The 25,126-nt window shown below is 46.1% G+C and overlaps 1 protein-coding gene and 1 long non-coding RNA gene across 2 annotated transcripts; one reads left to right on the top strand and one right to left on the bottom strand.

Annotated features, from left to right (window-relative positions):
• Positions 1-525: 525 nt before the first annotated feature.
• Positions 526-18,672, bottom strand: LOC133339947 (uncharacterized). Its single transcript, XR_009754802.1, has 4 exons — positions 18,584-18,672; positions 3,432-3,505; positions 1,543-1,602; positions 526-1,036 (listed from the first exon to the last, which is right to left on the bottom strand). It is a non-coding gene; the product is annotated as an uncharacterized LOC133339947 (long non-coding RNA).
• Positions 17,952-25,042, top strand: LOC133339946 (uncharacterized). Its single transcript, XM_061548052.1, has 2 exons — positions 17,952-19,815; positions 23,621-25,042. Exons 1-2 carry the CDS (start codon positions 18,496-18,498, stop codon positions 23,633-23,635), a joined length of 1,335 nt encoding a protein of 444 aa, XP_061404036.1. The 5' UTR covers positions 17,952-18,495; the 3' UTR covers positions 23,636-25,042.
• Positions 25,043-25,126: the final 84 nt, after the last annotated feature.

Here is a 25,126-nt window from a genome sequence, read left to right as displayed (position 1 = left end):
GTGATGGAATGGCAGTCAAATGAGGGAATGTGTCTGAGAAGGTGACTCAACGAGGAGATGTCATGGGGAGGCCTTCCTGCAGCAGCGGATAGACAAGGGCTAATGATGAATACATTCAGAGTATTAATGCACTGAAGGGATAAAGCGTGGTTGGTGATAGATTAGAGAATAAGTGAAGTGTTTAACAACATGAGCAGCTCCACGAGAAATTATCACGTGTTTTACAAGTGCGAAATCACGACGTTTGGCACATAACGAAAATCACAACGGTGGTGGTTTGTATCGCCACTTAACAGCACCATTACAATCCCCAGTCTCAGAGAGTACCACCGCCCACTGGAACAGAGCCAAATTAACAGATGTGACTCATGACTTAAGTGATGCACAGAGGGTTGCATTCTCTGCTTCCCCCACCATCAGCCACCCATCACCTTGTTTTACCCTTCCCCACCCCTTTGATTGTACCCAATCTCCTCCAACATTCGGGCACACATTTTACGAACCTGGCGTGTCAGCGAATGCATCATGAGCACTTATGTCAGCGTTCACCATAAATGGTGGCTCGGGTTAAACTAATCGGCGAAGATCCCAGAATAATGCATAGTGCACTTAATCCTGATTTGACAATTTAGATCTTGATAACAATAATATTTAAAACCATGTGTATGGGTTTTCCCAATCACGCTTATTTCCCCGTCCATTTGCAAAAATATTCAAATTAGAATTAGAAAAATATGGCAAGCAGCATCCTCCCGAATAAAGCCTCATAAAACGTAGCGCCATTTTTCTCAGTAATAATTATAGAATAATTTAAACGTTTGTAATTTACAACCTTTTGTCAATGCCATGCTGGATGAAAGCCTCTGCATGTCATGTTCGTCATGAGTGTTGCTTGACCATACTTTACCACAGTGGTCTCAGTAGAAGATGAAGATATAAACAAGTATAACCCGTAAAAACAAGGTTTTTCACTATAAATCCTTTATATGCGTGGCGGCTAGAGTCCTCTCGTCCTCTGACTTGAGATGGCTGCCACCTATGGGTCAGATGATTGCATGGCAGCATTAAGCAATTGGTAATTAAATATAATATTTTTGTCCTAAAAAGTGCAAAATTTTGGAACAAAAATTTTCACGAACATTAATTGTCACGCACAACGAGTCTGTGTGGAAAATGTCAGCTCGATTGGATCACGGGAAGTGGGTTAAAAAACGACCGAAAGATTTGCACGGTCGTAAGCAAGCAAGCAAGCACGCAAGTGAACTTAATATAAAGGATTTAATAACAAATTACCATTAATTTCTTGGTATCTCGCCTGGTGCCACCGTGGTTAAACCCATCATCAAACAATTGGAAGGTTAACTAGTTGAAATCCTTGTTGGGTGTTGGCTCAGCCCATAATCCCTCCAGGGTAAATACAATTAGTACCACTTTCTCGGAACAAACTGGTTGACATCATTTGGATACATTTGCCCCTGCATATGGACATTCCACCACTCACTCAGAGCCACCAAAAAGAGTGAACATGAAGGAGTGACTTACCATTTGATAGATGGTCCATCACTTGCATCTGTTGATTGAAGCATGACTGGAGATATAGGGCTACCAACAAAACCACAGAGACACAGTACCAAAAATTAGCATTGGAGCTTAATTTCTAAGAATCACATTCCAAGTAGCGGTGCGATTACAGAATGAAAGGTGCGCTGCAATATCTCACCGTATGTGTCATTGAAATGTACATTCTAACATAAAATTATACAACAGACTGATGTTTCAGGCAATGGGCCTTCTTCAGTGGCCCATCCCGGCCAACCTGAAAGCAATATTGTATTTTTACGTACTCTTTGGTTCTTTCGGTAGAGTCACGTAGGTATAAAAATAAAATAAAACAAAAAATAATACATCACGACGTTTCGATCGCCACACAAGCGGTCGTCCGCAGGTGGAAAAAATTATCCAGTTCCACTACTGAACCATGGATCAGAACCATGGTTCAGTAGTTCCACTGCTGAATTAGTTCCACTGAACCATGGTTCAGTAGTTCCACTGCTGGATTAGTTCTACTGAACCATGGTTCAGTAGTTCCACTGCTGGATTAGTTCCACTGAACCATGGTTCAGTAGTTCCACTGCTGGATTAGTTCCACTGAACCATGGTTCAGTAGTTCCACTGCTGGATTAGTTCCACTGAACCATGGTTCAGTAGTTCCACTGCTGGATTAGTTCCACTGAACCATGGTTCAGTAGTTCCACTGCTGGATTAGTTCCACTGAACCATGGTTCAGTAGTTACACTGCTGGATTAGTTCCACTGAACCATGGTTCAGTAGTTCCACTGCTGGATTAGTTCCACTGAACCATGGTTCAGTAGTTCCACTGCTGGATTAGTTCCACTGAACCATGGTTCAGTAGTTCCACTGCTGGATTAGTTCCACTGAACCATGGTTCAGTAGTTCCACTGCTGAATTAGTTCCACTGAACCATGGTTCAGTAGTTCCACTGCTGGATTAGTTCCACTGAACCATGGTTCAGTAGTTCCACTGCTGGATTAGTTCCACTGAACGATGGTTCAGTAGTTCCACTGCTGGATTAGTTCCACTGAACCATGGTTCAGTAGTTCCACTGCTGAACCATGGTGCGATCGAAACGTCGTGATATATTATTTTTAGTTTTATTTTAGTTTTCTACCTACGTGACTTTACCGAAAGAACCAAAGAGTATGGATTCCTGCAGTCACGAAAGCTTCAAATCAAGATTAATATTGTATTTTGTTTGGTATGGAGTGGTGGCACGTGTCTATAATAGTGATTCATTATAATGGTTCACGTGTTTAAGTAGTTTCGTTACCTGCTGAGTTACGTCGTGGTCAGTAGATGGCAGTACAAAAGGTGTGATGGTGACTTCTGTGTAGTAGATCTTTGAGGACAGTACGTGCATTATATTCTCATACATTTGTATTTTATCCCTGTGAGCAATTCAGTTTGCTCTCATCGGCTAAATACCCATTTAGGCGTTGCCCAAAAACATTCAAATGCATGAACCTCATGCATGCCTTGCATGTCACTATTTTAAAATAAATGTAGGACATTCTTATTTCCTACAACACACAGTAAAAACAAGTGCAGTAATATATAATATTATATGAAGTACTAATCTCGGATAGTGTTGAGAATTTGAGCTTAATTGTAAAATTAAACGTATATGTAGCCTTTCTTCCATACACATTTTCCACTGCTAAATATAAATAATTTAGAAGTGTGCTCTTTTTTATTCGCAAAGTTGTACTAAATCATGATCAATGAAAGTCCGCAGTCACACAAGTGTCCGGGTTACATTACAATAAACAAACTATTTTTAGGTCAGCAAGGCAGTCATAAACCCAACTTTTGTGCGTCCTCAAAAATACAGCCAGGTAGTTGAATTCACTGACCTTGGCCACATGTTTCTCTAGGGCTTTGACATCACAGGTAAACACCAGAACAGTAACCAAGGGAAAGGTGAATTCTGAGACAAAACGACACAAAGATGTATTCACTGTGTGAATGTAATTGAAACCATAGGTTATTATCTGACCTCCAAGAATTAAGAATGGCATTGAGCTTCACCACATTTAACCATTTCTCATGTTTGCCAGATGATTAAAAGAGTAGATATATTTTAAGGTTCTGAATATTTATTTTTACTGACGCTACGTAAAAAAAGGCAGTGCATTTCTTTTCAACATTGTGGAAGTATTCATCTCCCATGGTGGCCTCGGGCCACAGAATAATTCCACATTTCCATGGGGGCCGCCCTCCCATCGCTGACCAGCCACAGTGGCACTCATTTTTGTTAACCCCGAGAGGGATGATGTACTGAGATGACACGTAACCAGGAGTTCAAATGTGAGTCACGCTCTATCTTTAGCTACAAACGTTAAACAGTGAACATGTACAATTCTCGAAGATAATGTAATCTTAATTTCGTAAACATCACCTGATGTATTCTAGGTTATTTTGGTAAAGTCACATAGAAGGGAAACAATAAAATAATAAAAATATAAAACAATAAAATTCTCACGACGTTTCGACTGCAACACAAGCAATCATCATCATGTGTGAAATCCACTGTGGATTGTTTTATATTTTTTATTATTTTATTGTTTCCCTTTTACGTGACTTTACTGAAATAACCAAGAATACGAATCCCTGCAGTCACGAAAGCTTTAAATCAAAAAGTCACCTGATGTGTTTTCCATGTACTCCCTACACAGTGTTTCTTCCAAGTTACTTATTATCTGTTGGGTAAATCAATTTCCGCAAATGTTTTGCCTACTTTATGCATAGTTTCCGATGCTACATCTCTACAATGTCAACTTGCAAATGTGAGTCTCCACACTTAGATATTCACTGGGAAAACAGTAATCTCTTTTTAAATCCTTTATATTAAGTTCACTTGCTTGCGCGCTTACGACCGTGCAAATCTTTCGGTCGTTTTTTAACCCACTTCCCGTGATCCAATTGAGCTGACATTTTGCACACAGACTTGTTGTGCGTGACAATTTATTTTCTTGAAAAAAAGTTTCCTTAACTTTACACTTTTTAGGAAGAAAAAAAATTATATTTAATTACCAATTTATTAATGGTGGCAGGCAATCATCTGACCCATAGGTGGCAGCCATCTCAAGCCAGAGGACGAGAGGACTCTAGCTGCCACGCATATAAAGGATTTATAGTGAAAAACTTTGTTTTTACGGGTTAATTTTTTTGGTAATTTTCTTTGGGGCCAACGGTGAAGTCCACATTCATATGGAATGGGCCAGTATCTTCATGGGAAAACCACGACAGCAGCAGTCCAGTTATGGGAGGGACATTACCATTGACTGAACTCTGCTCCCCATACAGTGCAGCACAATATACCGTCAGTGGTCATAGGGCCTACAAAGTGCAACAGTATCTTAAGTACAACGTATCCAGTGTGTGCGATTGCATTCAGGTAAACATCATAACACTTAAAACTCGCGCCTATGCTGCAGCTGTCACGAATGACCAGGGTTTTTCGATGCTGTTTAATAATGACGATGATTAAAATCAGGTCGGATTAACCATTGGCAGGGATATGTATAAAATCATGAATGTTTTATGACAACTTTACAACACAGATGGTATGGCATGCACACGTCTATTAGGAAATTACGTTGAATTTGGTGTGCTTTAGTATCCAGAAGCACTTAAATTTCCATTTGCAAAAGCCCCCATATACATTCGCTGGACAATGTCCACATGTATTTTACCTCTGCAATATGTGCGCATTGGCCCAGGACCATCTCCGACAACAGACCAAACAGAAAATCAGACATCCTCCTGTAAAGGTTGTGAGTTTGAATCCTGTCACAGTTCGGCTTTGCCCACCATCCTGCTTCGAGGTCAGTGTTGTGTGCACCGATTGGTGATTAGAGGGGCTGGCCACTGATCATTGGAACTGAGCGCCAGTCAATGCTACTGCCACCGATGCCGCCTTTCACTTTGCGTTTTCTCAACGCAGCAGTGACCCCTGGTGGTCATTCGAATGACATTAAACGGTTTTAAATGCCAGCGTTACGTGCGCTATCGTCAATGGCAGCTTGGTGTGACTGCTCCCATAACGTGACATATTCTTTGATTCTTTCGGTAAAGTCACGTAGTTAGAAGAAGAAAAATTATAAATAATAAAGTGAAGGCAAACTGTTTATAGAGGTTTAAAATGGGCGTAGCCCAAGTGTCAGCAGCATGGGCGGGGCAGCTAATGTTGATGTAAGATTGTAAGTGATACACTTGATGCAGCAAATCTGGCTGTGACGGTCCCACCTGATGACGGAGACTTGTGTTGCCTCCGAAACGTCGTGATTTTTATTGTTTTATTTTTATTAATTTTAATTTCATTTTTTACCTACGTGACTTTGCTGAAAGAACTAAGAGTATGAATCCTTGCAGTCACGAAAGCTTCAAATCTAGAATTGTAAGTGATGGTCGTGGTGGGAAACGGCGGCGCTGGTGGTGGGTTTCCACCAATTAAAGGGCTGCCAGGTAATCATTGCACCTCGCTTTACACAATCGCACTGTTGACGGTGGAGGTTGCTGCTAGAGGTGATGGTAGTAGCGGGTAATGATGGTGCTGGTGGTGGGCTTCCACCAATGAACGTGACATAATCTCAGGATTCGGGGTAAATCATCGCAATGCAGTTAAGCACGAGGTTTCGATAAGACTTTAATAAGTGAGGTGTTATTCAATTGGTACGGTGGTAAAACTACGCAATTTTTTTGTTACACAAATTTCACACTCGGTGCGCTACTCCACCGTAAAAATCTACGATTGTATCGAGTTTGATAATTAGGAAATGGTTATAAATAAGCGGCAAGCTTCAGAGACATCGCAACGGAGAGTTGTTTATAAGAGCTACGTCTCCCAGATAAAGAGACACCGGGGAGACAAACGGAGATGCAGAGACAATACGGAGAGACATAAAAATTAGGTGTGTTTGCTTATAGCGCACAGACGTAGCTCTGCTGACATGTAATATGTTAAGTATTTAGGGATATTTACATGTTTTTTGACCGGGGTATTCATTCTTAAATATCATTAACAATTTACCTACATGGGGGGGGGGGGGGGGGGGGCGAAACTCCTGTAATCTGCGTTTTTAGCGTATTGTTTGAGTCACAAATTGTGTCAAGCTCCTCCGATAATCCGCGAAAAAAATCGGATTCATGAATTCACGCGACTAATGCAGTGGGCACACCGTGAATTCTCAGGGAGAGGTCCATCCACATCACCGCGGATTTTTGGGTGTCTGCTGTATATATGCAGTCATTAATAGTTGTCCAAATTAAAATGGTTATTTATCAAATGTGTTCTTCAAGACAATTATGTGTTGCGTGACTCAGCAAGCCCGTTATAAGCGTGATACATTGTAAAGTCGCAATGCCTGGAACACTTCACGGAAGGCTCATGTTGACGAAACTGCAGTTGAAGAAGTTTTAAGGAATATTCGTACAAGTACAACAAATGAAAAACAGTGCGATAGCAAATATGAAACCCTTTCGACAAAGTTTCTGGGAAAATTATATCGCAAACATCTCGATTATCATCTTGTGCCGTGAAAAATATCGGCGACAACTCAAACAACTTACGGAACTCTGAAACCATCCACCAGAGGGCGCTCCAGACACATGCCAAGCGTCTGCTATGCATTTACCATGAATACTCTTAGTGCCACACCATAGAAGTCTCACGCTATACTGTGCTTATCACTGGACCACTCTTCACACCGCCGATTAGCACGGTTGGCTACAAACGGCGTGAAAGAAGGTAAACATACATGCAGACTCAGGAAAGGTTGATTTCTGAGGTGGTCAGGTCACTTAGAAGTCAAAGCCTTGAGCCGGGATTGCTGAGATTCTGAGGTTAAATGCAGATTTCAGCCATGAGTGATTAAACTGGATTCTCAACTGTAACGAGTTGATAGTTTCGTCTCAGTCACCAATGTTTGCACCAAATAAAAGTTACATTACATTTTATTTTCCACTTATTTTGACTAAATTCCAGCTATGTGAATAAATATATTAATTTGACTGTCAGGCGATAAACTCATAACAAAGTCTAAAAATGTTTTAGCTTCTTTAAAGGCCACATTAAATATTTTTTGGGAAAGTCCTGTTAAAAAATTCTCTTCTGCAGCCATTATCTGACAAGGAGGGCACTGTCATGCACAATTATCAAATTATTTGTCTCATTATATGATGCACAGTTGAAATGTATTTGGGCCAAAAGAGTTTCATTCCTGTAGCCCAACCATTAATTTCTGCACAAAATTACTAGAGGTTAAAGAATTTTAAATTGGACACTACTGCATGGGCCACTGTTGATTAAAGATAGCAATTGTATACTGGTGTCATGGTCTAAAATGCAATTTTTTTTAAACATTACATTTGTTCAAATTGATATGTGACAAGTAAATCATTGTTTTCAGAGGTGTGTACAACCAGTAAGGCCAAACCGTAAAATGCAGGTCTTAACATAATTACACGCAAAACATAAGTCACGAACAGCAAGTTCACGAAATAACTAAAATATCTGCATGAGGGACCAAGAAGATGGGCGAGAGCACTTTTGTGTCAATTTTGAGAACTCAACATTATGAATACATTCTAGATTTGAAGCTTTCGTGACTGCAAGGATTCATACTCTTACGTTTTTCGGTAAAGTCACGTAGGTAAAAAATAATAATAATCCCACCTGAAGATGGATAATTGTGTTGCCTCCGAAACGTCGTGATTTAATTTAGTTATTTTAATTTATTATTATGTATATTTTATTATTATTTTTTACCTACGTGACTTTACCGAAAAAACCTAAGAGTATTATGAAAACCAACAATGGATCACTAACATCGTAATTCACAGAGAAAAATGAGCAAAACGTCCACAAAGAAGCATGGGGAGGTGCACGCTTTGAATTAAACTGAGAAGCAGGAAGAGTAACATTGCTTAGAGAACACAAGTAAGTTATTGACTGTTAATGAAGATGGGGCTTGAGCAAAAACACATCACCAAAAATGACAATGGCCGGTATTCGAGACTAAGGACGGAGTGGCAGCCAAAGGAGAGAACACCCCTGAGAGGAACCCCATAATGGAGATGAAGGAAAACAGGAGCGAGATGGAGTGTGCATCGCACGATGGATATTGACAGCTTGGGGTGGCCTTCATCCAACATAGCCGATGGTCATCGACACACCGTAATATTGTCAAACGAAGTTCACTTAGAAATGCCTTTAAACACAAAATCTTCCAGCCGTCTTTACTTTTTGAGAGAAACCGGGACCTGTACAAGAATAATGAACATCAGCGATAGTTACTACGATAGTTATGGGCAGAGTTCAAGTCAAGCCACATCGGAAGTTCATTCGTTTACAGGCTCTGACAGTGTAAATGTCTTCACAGGGAAGGGGGGGGGGCGACCAAAGCCTTGAAACTTAAACGTTTATATCGCAGAAAAGCGTGAGAGCATTTAGTAAAACGCTTGGAAGTGATCGAGATCCATCAGAGGACATTTTGCCCAGTCTATAAAAGTTTATGTTCACTATGCATGGACAGAATAACTGTACTGACATAAAATAAAGACGGGTACAACATCTTCAGACGTACATGCACATCAGACACTGGTCTGCCAATCAGACGCGGGATGCTTGCAATATCGTGCAATGCTTGCCACATACCAAGGCGCCGTCTTTATTATCACCGCTGACCACAATCATTCATCTCTGCCCACAGTCCTGCCGCTGCGACGCGGATAATGAGATATAATTTGGAGGATGAGTGAAATAAGTCAAACGTGCCCGCTTTGTTATGATTCCCAATAGGCACTTTGAAAACGTCTGCCTTCGTTAAAACTTAGAGCATGCTAAATCATTCAGTCATTTTAGTTACGAGACTGCCGTTAATATTTCATTGTCTGATCTCCACGCAATGTACACGTTAACCCACGGGGGCGAAAGAAACATTTTTCAGATAGGTGCGGTGTCTGTGTGTGTCTGTTTGATTTTGCTGACTATTTACCGTTGCCCGAGGCACCCAAATCGTGCTTCAGAATGTCGTCGCTCTAGAAGAGGGTTGTGGGGTTTTCTTCTACTGGTATGAACACTCAATGGATGGTTTAAAACATTTTTGGGGATAAAAAAATCCTCATGATAAAGTGCCCTATGACTCAACGTGGCTTTCCTAGATAAATAAGGAAACTCTAAATTAATCTATTATCTAACGTCATTGCCAATTGCCACAATTATACACACATACACACACTTCTGACAAAGGAACATAGCAAACACAATCTTGAATAAAGCTTTCGTGACTGCAGGATTTCATACTCTTAGGTTATTTCGGTAAAGTGACGTAAGGGGCGAGAGGGTGCGGATAAAATTCAGAGGGCTTGGATGAAAGAGAGATAATAAATGAGACAAGGAAGTTTAGATATCAAACTTAACAAAATTTTTGAAATGTATTGCAACTGTTGTGTTTGCCGACTCTCTGAGTTGCATTACATTTCTACATTTTGTGAAGTTTGATATCTAAGCTTCTTTGTCACATTTAATTTCTCTCTATCACTCAAGCCCTCTTTGAATTTATCCCCCCCCCTCCCCCTCTATGTAACGCCTTGTCACAGAGGCATGTTTCTTTCTTTCACCTGAGGACGATCGATTGTTGTTGCGATCGAAACGTCTCGTGATCTATTATTGATTTATTTTCCTATCTACGTCACTTTACCGAAAGAACCAGAGAGTATACGAACAGTAGTACTAATGATGATACCTGGCAGCCACGTTGCTCAGAGAAACACAAAACAAAGACATCGCAAAGAGTATTGAGTCATTGTAAATGAGTGAATAGGAGCGCAATATGGTGACCCCGAGCACCCATACATCCACGCAATCAATAGCAAAACAGGGAGACTGCGATAGAGCAAACAGGCGGCTGATGAGCTTGGTGATGGGATTCGCGGTGAAGATGTGCGTGCCGCTCATTTACGGGCAATATAACAGAGTGCCTGGGCTCTGCCTGGGCGTAATGAAGGGGCGGCCACCGCAGCCACTTGTGCACGGCATCCATTTGGTTTTTTGTGGACGGCCGTTAAATGCCGCAGGAGTGAGTCGGAGGCACGGCTACGATGCATCTGTTCATTTTGGCTCCGTTTCAACAAATTAATCCGAATCAAAGCCAATTTCACTCTTACCATAACTTCCTTTGCCAAAGCCCCATCTGTAAGGCAATACATTACAGTGTCATAATGTTGTTTTGGGATAGTGGTGATGGAGCGGTTTTCTCAGTGATTTCACACGTGTACGAAGATTCTATGCTTTTATTTTATATTTTTTTCTGTGAGCAACTTCCCAATTTTGGACAAGCCTCTTCTCCATTTTCTTCCATTCCTTCCTTTTCCCAGCTGTTCTTGTCCATTTGTGGCCTTCAAATTCTCTCTTTGTGCCTTGCCATCTCTTCCACGAACTTCCTCTGATTGTTTTGCCTTCCTCTTGGTATCCACTCCCTCACCCCAAAAACCCTTGGGAAAACTCTGTATAAGTGAGCATTAATTAACTCTAATTCCAGCCTTAGGCGTTTTCAGCCAACTTAAAAAAAATTGTAGGCATGCATACCCTCACACCCTACATACAATAGAGTAAGTAGTATCTTCTCACATTGGAGGGAGGGGAGTAAGAGGCCGTCAGTGGGGGCGACGGGCGAGGTGGTCAGATGCCCTCCGCAGGACCTAGAATAAGGCAGTCATAGGCCGTCGAAATTATGGTTTATGTAAATGTTGAGATGAGTTAGATTATTTTAGTTAATGTCATACATCCTCTGTCCCTTTCGGATGCTTGGAGAGCTGACAAGCACGGAGTTTGGTGCCTGGAACAAAAAACATATTCATACCAACAAAAAACATCTACATTTAAATTATTTTCCCATTGAAACTACTGTGTCAGTATTCATCTCCATTCATAGCCTTCAGCCTCTGCTGGAAATTACGTTTTTTTATGGCTGTGGCTAATACAAGGTTTGATCAAAAAGTTGTGATGCTCTGTAATATGTGAGAATTCTCTCGTGAGTGAAGTCTCAATTGCCTCAAGTTGCAATGGGAGGGCATGCTGATGAATGCCAGTGGCCGAATTGCATCATCTCATTCCAGTGGTGGGTGGAACACTTTGCTGAAGGGACCGTGCCAACCCCCTTCTGACAGCTGGATTTCATGGCAAATGCTGAGAATGGCCCAAATTAGCTTCGAAACATCATAAGGGGTAATGAAATGGAAGTAATTATTTATTTTATTTCCCATGTAAAGCCCACTGAGCTATGAGCTATTTTTCGGAGATGACCTGGCCACATATGAAAGCTCTCAAAATTGGCGTATATCATATGTTGGAATTCATAGTCGCAGTGATATAATCTAAACGCACGTTTCTAAATATGGAGTGCATGGCCACGGGGATAACATGTAAAGTCCAAATATACAACAGGTATTGTTAGGATTGGGATCGAATCCACGACCTGCTGCATATGAGGCGTGGGAGATAAAACCTCGCCTAAGCTCCGAATGGAAAACTCACATTGTAAATGCAAATCAAAAAATTTAATATTGCGTCGATACAATTATACACTTTCCCTTTGTCAATCCGCAGCAAGGTTAAAGTCTTCCCATATTGTGTCAGTGATGGTGGCTTGTTTGACCATACTTCGCCAAGCTGGTCAGGGTAGATTAGGTGAAGAGAGTTGTCTAGCACTGGTTCAAATATCGCTCACCGCTAACGAATGCCAAGACCAGGAGTCGATCTCAGGCACAGTGCGCTAACCACTGCTCCGCCCTTTTCAAGAAATGTAATTTCACTCCTTACTATCGCGAATGAATGACAAGTAAAATGCTTCCATTTCGGCTACTGTTGCTGTGGAAATTACATTAATAGCACAGCTTCAAAACAAAAGCTCTTGCCACCAAAATGTACATGGGAGAAGGATATCAATACCTCTGTTACTCGTTTTTTGCTTTATCAATTAACTTGTCATCAGAAGATTGTGAGTTAAAGACCAGGGGGACTGCTGGTTTCAGCTTATACTACCTCTGAGGTAAAAACAAAATACGATTTTGTGAAAAGTCAGGAGTGGTCATCCTATGAATAGACCATCCCCTTTCATGGGAATAGAAAGTTTCCACCAATGGTTCATGGTCACCAGAATTAGTTCTGTGAAACTGTGGTGTGAAATGCCTACATGTGCATCTGACAATAATCTGCTGAAAATGTAGTTTGGTACAAAGTGCACCGCTTGCACAGTCAAACGCTTTCGAAGTTGGAGATTTCACAATGATCTGCTAAATTGATATGACAGCATCATCGTTTTCCTCGTGTGTAACCAACATTTCACTCTTCTATTTATTCTCACCGCTACCCTGGTCAACGTTGCCTTGAACTTCGCCGATTCCTCCCCGCTTATGTCGACAACTCAGTCGACCAGACTGAACGTTCCGTCTCGTTCCACGCTGTGCTCACCGTTCCCTCGCTGCTTCTTTCATCACACCGCTCAACATTGACTTTCCCAAGGTCTTACAACCTCGCTAAATTCCAGTATCACGTTCATTCTTATTTAACGGTGCAGTCTGTTTCTGGCCGCGAGGCATTTGGGACATTGGGCCTGTGTTTAACAACTGTGATTTTTTTTTAAGTTAATGTTTAGTTCTGTAATCATGCCACTCGGCTGCCTTCATTGGATGGTGGACTCAGATAAACACTTAATTAGGTACTTTGATTTCTTGTTAACTACTTACATCATATTATTATCGTCACCTTATTACAGGGCAATGTTTTTCCTGCATTAGATGCAAGTGGGCAGTCTGATGGATAGCGCAATTCTTGCCAATTGTTTTATATCAAACGCTCCCTAGTCCTTTTTGCATGAGTCTGTTAATTGAAGGGGTGGAACAATACATTTCTTCATCGATTAACGTCGATTCATAAGCTGCATAATACAGACAGAACATAATGCTCGTTAGAAAGAAAATCTGAGTTTTTTATTCACTTAAATGACACCAAAAATAAATGGTAATGCTACATTGAGGCTGATGGAGTGAACACAACTGTACAAACAAAATAAGAAAGAGGCAAAAAAATAATCGATTCTTACGTCAAAATTCAGCTCCAGATAGCAACAATTGATCGAATCGCGAGGGATAGATCATTATAACCCGAGTTAATATGTTTCACCGTTTGACTGACATTTAGAAATATTGACTTAAAGCTTTTGTGACTGCAGGAATTCATATTCTTTGGGTCTTTCGGTAAAGTCACGTAGATAGGTTCAAAGAAAATAACAAAAAAAAAAATACAAAAAACTACGACGTTTCGATCGCAACACAAGCGGTCGTCATCAGGTTCGAAACGTCGTACCGAAAGACCCAAAGAATAACACTTAGAAGTTTTAAGATAATGTACAAAGAGGATTGAAGTACATTTTGGGTGCAATGGAAAGAGTTAATTTTAAACATTCAACAATATATCGTTTTAGTTGTACTGTGATCTCACCTACACTGCTGAATGCCCAGGTAATTTAACCTCAGGGTACGGAGAAAACAACAGGGTGTGCGCGTTTGTGTAACCATTCTTTTCGCTTACCAGGGTGCACGATATGTGGACCTCAAAAGGGCATTGCAATTCTAAAAGGTCTGCAACAATCCAGGCTTGGGAGTATAATTGTGTGCTGGTGACCCATTGTGAGTCAGGCCAGAGGTACGCCAAGGAAGGAGGAGAAGCTGTGTTGACTCACCCGAGCATCCGTTTCAATAATTGTCATCGACCCCAGGGCTGAAGCAGGATTTATTATCCAGCGTGCGTCACCGGGCGGCAAATTTTTGTCACTATTAAGATCATTTTGGACAATAATGCTCAATCTGGAAAGGCCTAGCCATGGGTGGCAAGATAAAATGATAATGACGCAGTCATAGGTAGCTGGTCTATATGGGGGAAATCATATAGACCCTTTTACATATTCAGTAATTACAATTAGTGCATTTGTATTTATACACACGAATTCAATATGATACTTTATTGTGCAATGTTGTGGTAAGTAAACAGTGGATGTCCCATGGATAGACTGGGCCCTACCATAGGAGTATGGAATGTATACTTGTGGCTCAGGTCCATCAATGTCGATGAGATCTGCACCATTATAGAACTTTACATTTGTATTCTATTGTGTACATTGCCAACAGCAACTGTGGCAGCACCCGTTGTATTGTTTTGTCTTTGAAATTATTTAAAAATATGTCCCCACAATTTTATCCAAATTGGGCTACCAGTGTGATGTCGCGAGACGAATCATGATTTGATCTCTCATACAGCAGTGCCACCCTTTGTATTAGAAAATTGCCCACATAAGTGGATATCACAGAGTTACATCTGAGATCCCTTTCAGTCTCCTCTGTTCTACACAAATAGCTAGAAGTGAGCCACATTAAGTGTAGAACCAAATCTCATGTTTTTGTTCTTGTATGTGTATTCATTGGTGATTGGGCGAAGACCATCAATTCACTGCAACCTGAGAACCCAATTTAATCACAGCTTGCTATGCCTACATTTAAAATCGGGATGTCAGTGTTGCCGGCTGAGCGTTCTGACCTCAGAGGCACCCAGCCACCCTGCAGCAGCTGTTTTATTATTGCTTGACCTCATGTACTGTAAAATTAGGGTTCAAAGGCCACGGCCATGGTGGAAATTCAACATTCCCACGGCAGAAGTAATTATCCATAATGGAGTCTTTTTTTGGGGGTTAGAAAGCGTAACTATTAATGTGTCGGTAAATCCACCACCACCCAACACAACCAATTAGTAAGGTTTGTCACGTGAACAGACTATGCTAATTCGTTACTAGATCACACCGGTGTGTTGGAGAGTAAACCCACAACATTTACTTTCCAACACACCGGTATGATATAGTAACGAATTGGCATATTTTGTTTACGTGACAAACCTTACTAATTAGCTGCGTCGGGTGGTGGCGGATTTAACGACACATTTTACTTACACGATCCAACCCAAAAAAAACCTCTATTATGGATTATATTGGTCGTGAAAGCCTACGTGTTAAACTGAAGTAATTCTCTTCAGACGATGACTGTTTAAATATAAATACGTACACACAATACATAAAGATCGTCATATCAAGATTTGCGAATGGTGAGGTGTGGGGGGGGGGTACATAGCTAATAAATGAGAAAACCCCAAACAGCAACAATTCTATACGAATTTCACACCGAGTCAAGAATACTTGTGTTATAACAGATAGGCCATAATCCTTCACGAAAAAAAGTATATTATTAACTTCCTTTTGGAAGACCAGCGATATCATCAGCTTTTCTCCGTTTCAAGGGAAGGTTATTCAACAATGTATTAAGGGAACACAAAAGAACCCACCAACTGCACACGATACGGTGACAGGGTTCGTAATTGCGCCTGACAAGGTGGCACCTGACTAACAATTTGAAGGTTGCGAGTTCAAATCCCGGTCTGAGGTCAACTCGACCTATCGATCATCCCTGTGGGGGGTCAATAAAAACACATTCCTGCGGAGGGAGCTGGTAGGAACGTTGGGTTGCTCGGTCAATGGCCAGGGTCAACGGCGGGGTGGTGTATTCCGCATATATGGCCGACTGTGAGGGCGTGAGTAGGTTAAACGTTGAGTTTTATAAGGGCACCACGGGGTGACCAGCCCCTCCCCACCCAGCCCCACCCAGCCCCACCCTCTCCACCCTCCCCACCCAGCCCCTCCCCACCATCCCCTCCCCACCCAGCCCCACCCAGCCCCACCCTCCCTCCCCACCCTCCCCACCCTCCCCTTTCCACCCAGCCCCACCCCTCCCATTTTTGGATGCACGACGGACGGACGGACAGAATAGTCCCCTGTGGGCTGGTGGAACCAGGAGGTTCCTACCAGTATTAGTACCACTTGGTGGGTAGTCAACTAACAGCGGTTGACCGATGGGAGGACTGTTCAACCGACACCAGTCTGCCCACGACCGGAAACAGTGACCAGCGCTGCCCCCACACTCACCAGAACGGCGAGGCACTGACATTCAGCTCGTGGATGGATTGTTTATAAATAGAATGCATCTTTGAACAGAAACGTGGCCCTCAAAGCGTGTCCCACCTCCACCATATCTCACGAGCGCGTTCTCTGGCCAGAGCCACAACTCCCCCCCCTCACCCGGCCGGCCGGCCGTCCCAAGCCTCCACGAGACGCTGACATTTGCTGCTGGCTATCTCCGCTGCCCACGCTGTCTGTGTCATCACACAGAGGCAGATATCATCTCGTTGTTTATGTTGGGGGCCCTCCTCTTTTTAATATCCCAGCTTTCCCGTGACGCTCGGAAACTGTGATTGCCATCATCATTATTATTATTTCCTCGGAACATTATACATCTTGCATGCTGCGCTCTGCTTTTTTGTTGTTGTCAGGTACCATTTTACCAAGGGTCGCCGCTCAGCCACTGCAATTACGCCTGGATCTAAATTGCTGTTTGAGCTGTTCATAAAAGGGCCAACAAATACAATTAACAACCAAAAGGGCAGCCTTCACAGCTGTGTGCATTTGCTTCACAATTTGAAAGTCAAATGGCAGCTGATTTAATAGTTCTTATTACAGGATGTGAATTCTATCATTTTATTCTATTGATTGTTATTATTTTTTTATGAAGAATGCAACTTTTGCCTTTTTGTTCAATGATGATACATTAGTGGTTCACTGATAGGGCTAGCAGGATTAAAACGTCGGTGTGCCTTACGTGCATCTGCCAAATAGGATACGTCTGTCAGTACCCATGCTCAGTGACCCATGCTCACTACGGCTGCTCACATGTGAATACCACCAACACTGTGACCTTAATATATATGAGCAGGTATGAAGTTCCATCTGTCAGTGCACTTGTTGAATCAGCCATTTAGTATTTCCCCTGCGTACTGCAGGGATAATACTTTTACCCAGGCTTCTCAACTCTTTTTGAGGCAGGTCATGGCAAATTTTTACAGTAGGGGGCGATGTTGATACTTTTACTTCCAATTTCATAATTGCCAGGAAATGTTTCAGCATTGGGATGTTTGCCCAATATCAGTGACAATGGCCAATACCAATTACATTGCATCGGAGGAAACTGGAGATGCCGGAGGAAAACATACAAACGACTGCTTCAAATATCACTTGCTACCGATGTTAGCCGTGCAGTTAACGCAGGTTACTATCAACATTTATGGAATTTTTCGTTGTTCTATGGATGGACTTCTACTGCAACAGGAATGTGGAATTTCCAAAACGTGTTGATGGTTGTTAATGTAGATGAACAGTGAATTGCACACACTGACACCCACTAAGCTGTGTAAACTGTATATAGCATGTGTAGGGGTTATTACGGGAGGAACAGCGGACAACAAACACAGGGCTGTCGGCACTCACATACACGGGTGGTCACACCGACGTCCGCATCAGTTATTGCCCACGCCCCAGCCCTCGGAGGCGATCCCTATAAAAGGTGGAACCCAAAGAGCTCGAGGGGAGTTCGACACGAAGCTGACCAGTGAAGATCCAAGACTCGGAGATTAGGCCCTGGGACTCCCCGGTCTCGCCGTCCTTATAAGGGCCGAGCCGGGTAAGCCAGTGGCGCGGCCCAGGAGCTTCCAGACCGCTGCCCTTGTCAGGGCAAGGCTGGTTAGCTGGTGCCGAGATCTGTGCTTGCCAGGGCCAGATCAGTCAGCCTCCCGTAGCCCAGTAGAGGAGGACTGGGGGACAGGACAGAGGGCTTAGTACTAGGGTGGGTTTCCCATAGTACGGGTGAAGGGGCCGATACCCCTTCAACTATTGTATCTGTCCCGGAGTTAATAAACAGTGTGTCTCAACTTCGACATCGTCTCCTCTGCTACTTACTACATCTGGTGTTAGAAGTGGTCCAAGCATGGATACGAGACGGAAGACTCGTGCCCAAGACCCAGGAGAGGATGACGACGAGGGAGGGGCAGTGCAAGACATCGCCGCCGACGTACCTGCACAACTGCTGCCGGCTCCGGCATCGGCGGGGCCGTCGGAGAGGGCCGGGACGTCGACTGACGAGTTGGCGTTGGCTCACTCGCGGCTGGCGGAGCTCTTGTATGCAGCGGCCGCTATGCTGGAACAAATAACTCGCCTGGGGCCGGGAGGAGCGACGCGGCGGGAAGATGGACAACGCCCGCCAGAAACTCCCGCCTTTACAACAGCGGGGCGACTCGAAAATCCCGCCACGAAGACAGTAGAGGCGGAGGGAGGAGTCCCAGCTCGTCACGCGGGAGACGGTGCCCAGCCAGCAGCCGCCACGTCATCGGCGGAGGCGGGTCGCGGTGGCAGCCTATCAGGGGTTGAAACGTCACCACCAGCTGACGCCAGCACCGACCATACAGTACGGGGACGCGCTACGGATGCTGCAAGAGACGCTGCAAGAGGATCGGAGACGGAGCCGACATTCCAGCAACGCCTGCCGGCCCTGCAGGTATTTGTTGCAAGCGACGGCGATTGGGGGGGGTTCCAGCGCCGGTTCTTGGCCCACCAAGAGATGGCAGGCTGGTCGGACAACGAGGCGCTGTGTGCTCTCCCGGCGTTATTGGACGGCGACGCCCTGGGCACCCTCACTGCTGCACCCAAGTCGGCACGCTCCACCATTCAGTCGGCGCTGCAGCTGCTGGCCACCGTTTATGGGCCGCCTTCTGATTGTCGCCAGCTCTTCTATGAGCGGCAGAAGGGTGACAAGGAATCGCCACTCGCTTATCGCACGGCCCTGCTGTCATTGGCGAAAGACGCTTTCCCGCGCATGGATGAAGAGGGGATCGATGCGATGGTGGCCGAGAAAATTTTGCTGCTGGCTGACGATCTGGACTTCACCATCCTAGCGCAGGACGATGCGGATATGTCATCACTGCGGGCTGCAAGGCACATTCACGCCAATCTCATCTCCCAGCGGAGGAAGGCGAACAAAGCTGCTGCACGACACACCGTGGCGGCGACCTCTTCCGAAATGGAGGGAGCCTTCGCTGCGGATCGTTCTGCAGGATGGCGATCTGCCGAGCGTCCAGCTCGTGACGTCCCAAGCCACCGAGACCAGCCCAAGTCCTCTGGAACGCTCGTCGTCTGCTATAATTGTGGCCTCCGGGGTCACGTGGCGTCCGGATGCCGGGCTCCTCGACAGCGCGGTGCGAGACCTGGAGCTGCGGACGGCCCTCTTCACAAGCCTTCGCAACATCCTCGGGCAAGTCATGGCACCCCACATGTTCGGCCTGCACACACACCTACTTTCCTATCACATGGTCTGGCACACAATTCTCGGGGGTTGGGTGCTGGTGCGTCGGGTCGCGGCATGTCGGGGAGGGCGCTCCAACCGGGCCAATGGTCCGAGTTGGCTCACCGAGTTGTGGCTGCATCGGCGGGGTCGTCCGTTGTCGCGGGACATATTGACGGGGTGGAGGTACGGTTATTGGTCGATACGGGAGCTTCGGCAACTATCATTTCGGATTTGATTTATAATATTCTGCCCGTTCAGAGTCGCCCGTTGCTCCCTGTCGATATACCGTTTTACGCTGCAAATGGGGGCTCGTTGGGTATTATCGGTCAAATTCGAGCGCAAATTTCCATAGGGGACATTAAACTATCTGGGCCGGTGTTCGTCTCTTCCTCGCTGGCTATTCCGTGCCTGTTGGGGACAGACTTTTTGGCCAAATTGCCCATCAAAATTCTGATTGACCAGCAATGCATCGAGCTTCCATCAGGCCGACGCATGACGTTCCTACCTGCCACCCCTCCCGTGCGTGTTGCCTGTGCTACGGTACAGGCACTTGTTGCTCGGACGGTGCGTGTACCCCCGGGGGCACAGATGTTGGTACCCCTGCGCTTGCGCCGTCCGTTCGATAAAGGGGTCTCTGACCGAGGCGTTATTTTGGGACCATCTAGAGCCGGGGTGAGTGGGCCAGATCTGGTAACGGCCCAGACTATTGTTAAAGGGGATGGGGACCCGTTTATCGCGGTCCTCAATGTCGGGACACGGACGGCAGTGGTTTCGCAAGGTACCGTGTTCGCACATGCGGTTCCGGTACCTGCGGAAACGCCGATCGTTGGCCAGGTGGCGACCGATTCTCATACGCGATTAGCCTCAGACGCTGACGAGGGTTGGCTGGATGCGTTGTGTGCTGAGTCACCTGACCTGTCCGACGCACAACGTGCTAAATTACGCGCCTTATTGCGAGAATTTTCCGACGTCTTCAGTAAACACAAATACGATATCGGATGTACCAAATTGCTACGCCACCATATTGACACCGGTGACAACGCTCCTATCCGCCAGAATCCTTTTCGGTTAAGTCCCGCCGAAAAGGATCATGTCAAATCGGCTGTAGATGACATGTTGAAATCGGACATAATTTCTCCCTCAACCAGCCCTTGGGGTGCACCCATAGTGTTGGTTAAAAAGCACGACGGGTCCCTAAGGTTCTGCGTTGATTTCCGGCGATTAAATAAGATCTCGGTGGCCGATGCTTATCCGCTTCCTCGAATGGACGAATCGCTGGATGCCCTCGCGGGATCGCGATTCTTTTCCACTTTGGATTTGCTCTCAGGATTTTGGCAACTTCCCTTGGACGACGAATCTAGACCCAAAACTGCTTTCCGAACGCCGCACGGCCTCTTCCAATTCAATCGCTTACCCATGGGATTACACTCTGCTCCCGCGACGTTCCAGCGCCTGATGGAATTGGTCCTCGCTGGCTTGCAATGGGAGGTGTGTTTGATTTACCTGGATGACGTTATCGTATTCAGTAAGACGTTCGAGGAACACCTTGATAGGCTTCGGGCCGTTTTTCTCAAGATGCGCGCTGCGAATTTGAAATTCAAGCCACAAAAGTGCCATTTGCTGCGCGAATCTGTTAAATATTTGGGTCACATCGTCGGCCGGTCAGGTATCTCAACCGATCCCGCCAAAACGCGTTGTGTCAGCTCCTGGCCTACCCCAACCTCGGTGGGGGAGGTTAGAAGCTTCATCGGCTTTGCTTCATATTACCGTCGGTTTGTTGCGGACTTTGCTTCCATCGCTAAGCCACTACATGCCTTGACGTCAAAAGGGGTCAAATTTCATTGGGGGCCGGTGGAGAACGCCGCTTTTGTCTCTCTTCGGGATGCCCTGGTGGGGGCCCCGCCGTTAAGCTACCCCGATTTTTCCATGCCGTTCGTGCTCGACACGGACGCAAGCAATACCGGGATTGGAGGCGTGCTGTCACAAATTGTGGGTGGCGTGGAGCGCGTTGTGGCTTATGGTAGTAGAGTACTGTCCCCGGCCGAGCAGCGGTACTGCGTCACCCGCCGCGAACTGTTGGCTATCGTGTTCTTTATCCAACAGTACCGGCCATATCTGTACGGCCGGCATTTCACCGTCCGTACAGATCATGCGGCATTGCAGTATGCCCTACGAATTAACCAGCCATCGGGGCAGTTGTCCCGATGGCTCGAGATCATGCAGGATTTCGATTTTGAAACAACTTACCGGAAGGGGATTCGCCACACCAATGCCGATGCCCTATCACGCCTGCCGATCGCCCCGGATTGCACTTGTTTCTTGGGTTCGGGCCGTTGCAAATCGGCAAGTGACGGTCAGGATCGGGTTCTTGCGGCCGCAGTTGATTCTCCTTCGGACGCTGGTCCTATTTCGGAGGGTGGGAGTGATTCCCTACTTGGCTTGTCGAGTGCTGAGTGGGGCCGCCTCCAAATGGAGGATGCGACCCTCCTGGCACTACGACGTCGCGCGGAAGGATCGGGTCCAGGGAAGTCGGGCGTTGACTCATGGGGGTGGTGCCAGGGCGTACTCATGCATTGGGACGCGACAATCCGCCGTCACAGGCTGGTGGTGCCTTCCACGTTGAGGGGTAGGGCTGTATGGGCTGCTCATGAACGGCTCCTGCACCTGGGTACCCTCAAAACACTTGCCACGCTCCAGCTTAATTACTTTTGGCCGGGCATGGCAAGAGACGTGGACGATCTGCTGCGGTCCTGTACCCAGTGTGCACAACGGAAGCCGCCGGCGAAGGGAGCCAGTCCACCGCTCCAGTCCATTTCGGTCACCCGGGTTAACGAGCTGGTCGCCCTTGATATTTTGGGACCGTTTCCTTCCACGCCGAGGGGTAATAAGTACCTGCTGGTTGGCGTGGAATATTTCACGCGATGGCCTATGGCTTGGCCCCTCGCCAACCAGTCCGCAGCGGCCGTTGCGGAGGCTTTTGTTCAGGGCTACGTCCTCGACAAGGGCGCTCCGGAACGGTTGTTGACCGATCAGGGAAAAAATTTCACTAGTACCCTCTTACACGAGGTATGTGGCCTTCTGGGTACGAAGAAAGTTCGTACCTCGCCTTACCACCCACAGACGGATGGGATGGTGGAACGCTTGCATAGGACTCTTACGTCCATGCTATCCCACCAGGTATCTGAGTCCCAGAACGATTGGGATCTACGGATCGGGGGAGTCCTGGCGGCATACAGGATGGCTCCTCACGCGGCGACCGGTTTCTCGCCATTTTTTTTGATGTATGGTCGCGAGGTTGACCCGCCTGTCGCGACTCAGCTGGCGATTGCCGCGCCTCATGCTAAGTCGAAAATCGCCGACCATGTTAAATTCAACATCCTTCGCTTGGCGGAGGCACGGCAGGCGGCCATGCAAAACTCTGACTCCCGCCAAAAACAAAACGAGAGGTTGCGGTCGCGCCGGACTCACACGCACGAATGGCACCCGGGCGACCGAGCATGGTTGCACTGCCCCCAGGTGCCATTGGCCACCTCGGCTAAGTTGTTGCGACCATGGAGGGGCCCCGTTGAAATTGTGCAGGTTGTGCGGCCTCAATGTGTGCGAATTAAGTGGGGGAAGCGTCGGTGGTTTGTACACCCTTCACGGTTAAAGCCATTTTTTGCTCCGCACGCTTCCTCCCACGAAAATGGCCGAACATGTGGGGAGTCCTCTGACTCCGGGGGGGCGGGATCGATGCCAGCCTCTGATCCACTAATGACTGTCCCGTCTTCAGGAGCCCCAGGACTGAAGCCCTCTGGGCTGCCAGCCTCCCCCGTGGGGGGCGGCGCTGGCACGTCCGGGAAATCGGACGACCAGGCACCTGCTGATGCGACACCTGCCACCGACTCTACCAAGCCGGCCCCTTGTGACGGGCCCGCTGCACGGACTCGCGCCAAAACGCGCCGGTTGTTATGATTAGCTTACCGCGCGTGTTCCGTTGCTGCGGAACCCGCTCATTGTATATATGTTTTTTTGGTTGTATGTGTGTGAAATAACGATGACCACGCTATCTGCTTGTTGCTTGCCGTCCATGTAAGTGTGTGCGTGTGTTGGGAATGGACGGAGAGTCTGCTGTGGTTGCTGAGTTTCAAAGGGAGTGTGTGCGCTGCTGCGTGGTGTTGTCATCTTGATGGTATAGTTAATTATTAACGTGGGAGCGTCGGGTACCCTGTACTGCACCATCTCGTGGGTTACCGTGCGCGATGGGCTTAATTGGAAAAAAAGAGAAAAAAAAAATGTTTTTTTTTGGGCTGTATTGTGCCGCGAGGTGCGGTGTGCGATGCTGTCGTTGCATGACAGAGAATAATTGTGTTGCGGTTGCACAGTTGCGTCGGGATTGATGGTGTGTTGGTCGCCTGCAGATTTGCTTGCTATTGTGTTTCGATGTACGCGTGTGATCGCGATATGCTGATTGCATGTGCTGGTATACCGTTCTGTATATGTATTGCGGTTCTGCGTGAGGGTTTTTTTTTGTTATATAGGGAACCATCGGTTGATGTTACGCTTGTTCTTGTTATTGTTACTGTTACGAGGCACACGTGTATTGACGGTGTTAATCTTTATTCTTGGGGGTTGAGGGATTGTTGCAGCCGGGACGGCTGCGAGCTGTACAGGGGGGGGTGATGTAGGGGTTATTACGGGAGGAACAGCGGACAACAAACACAGGGCTGTCGGCACTCACATACACGGGTGGTCACACCGACGTCCGCATCAGTTATTGCCCACGCCCCAGCCCTCGGAGGCGATCCCTATAAAAGGTGGAACCCAAAGAGCTCGAGGGGAGTTCGACACGAAGCTGACCAGTGAAGATCCAAGACTCGGAGATTAGGCCCTGGGACTCCCCGGTCTCGCCGTCCTTATAAGGGCCGAGCCGGGTAAGCCAGTGGCGCGGCCCAGGAGCTTCCAGACCGCTGCCCTTGTCAGGGCAAGGCTGGTTAGCTGGTGCCGAGATCTGTGCTTGCCAGGGCCAGATCAGTCAGCCTCCCGTAGCCCAGTAGAGGAGGACTGGGGGACAGGACAGAGGGCTTAGTACTAGGGTGGGTTTCCCATAGTACGGGTGAAGGGGCCGATACCCCTTCAACTATTGTATCTGTCCCGGAGTTAATAAACAGTGTGTCTCAACTTCGACATCGTCTCCTCTGCTACTTACTACACATGTAATGTTCTGCATATTCCTTCAATAGAGGTGGTCATTCATGAATTTAGTTCATTCATTCATATATTTAACTTCTTTTCTCTA

This window comes from Lethenteron reissneri, unplaced genomic scaffold (assembly GCF_015708825.2).
Source record: "Lethenteron reissneri isolate LAM-NWPU_2019-01 unplaced genomic scaffold, ASM1570882v1 scaffold_591, whole genome shotgun sequence".
Lineage (NCBI taxonomy): Eukaryota > Metazoa > Chordata > Hyperoartia > Petromyzontiformes > Petromyzontidae > Lethenteron > Lethenteron reissneri.
Note: the sequence above shows the minus strand (reverse complement) of the source record. Positions and strands in the feature narration are given on the sequence as shown.

What these genes read in the sequence shown, in the direction of transcription:
- LOC133339946 (XM_061548052.1), top strand. Translation starts at nt 18,496, where the DNA reads ATGGATACGAGACGGAAGACTCGTGCCCAAGACCCAGGAGAGGATGAC.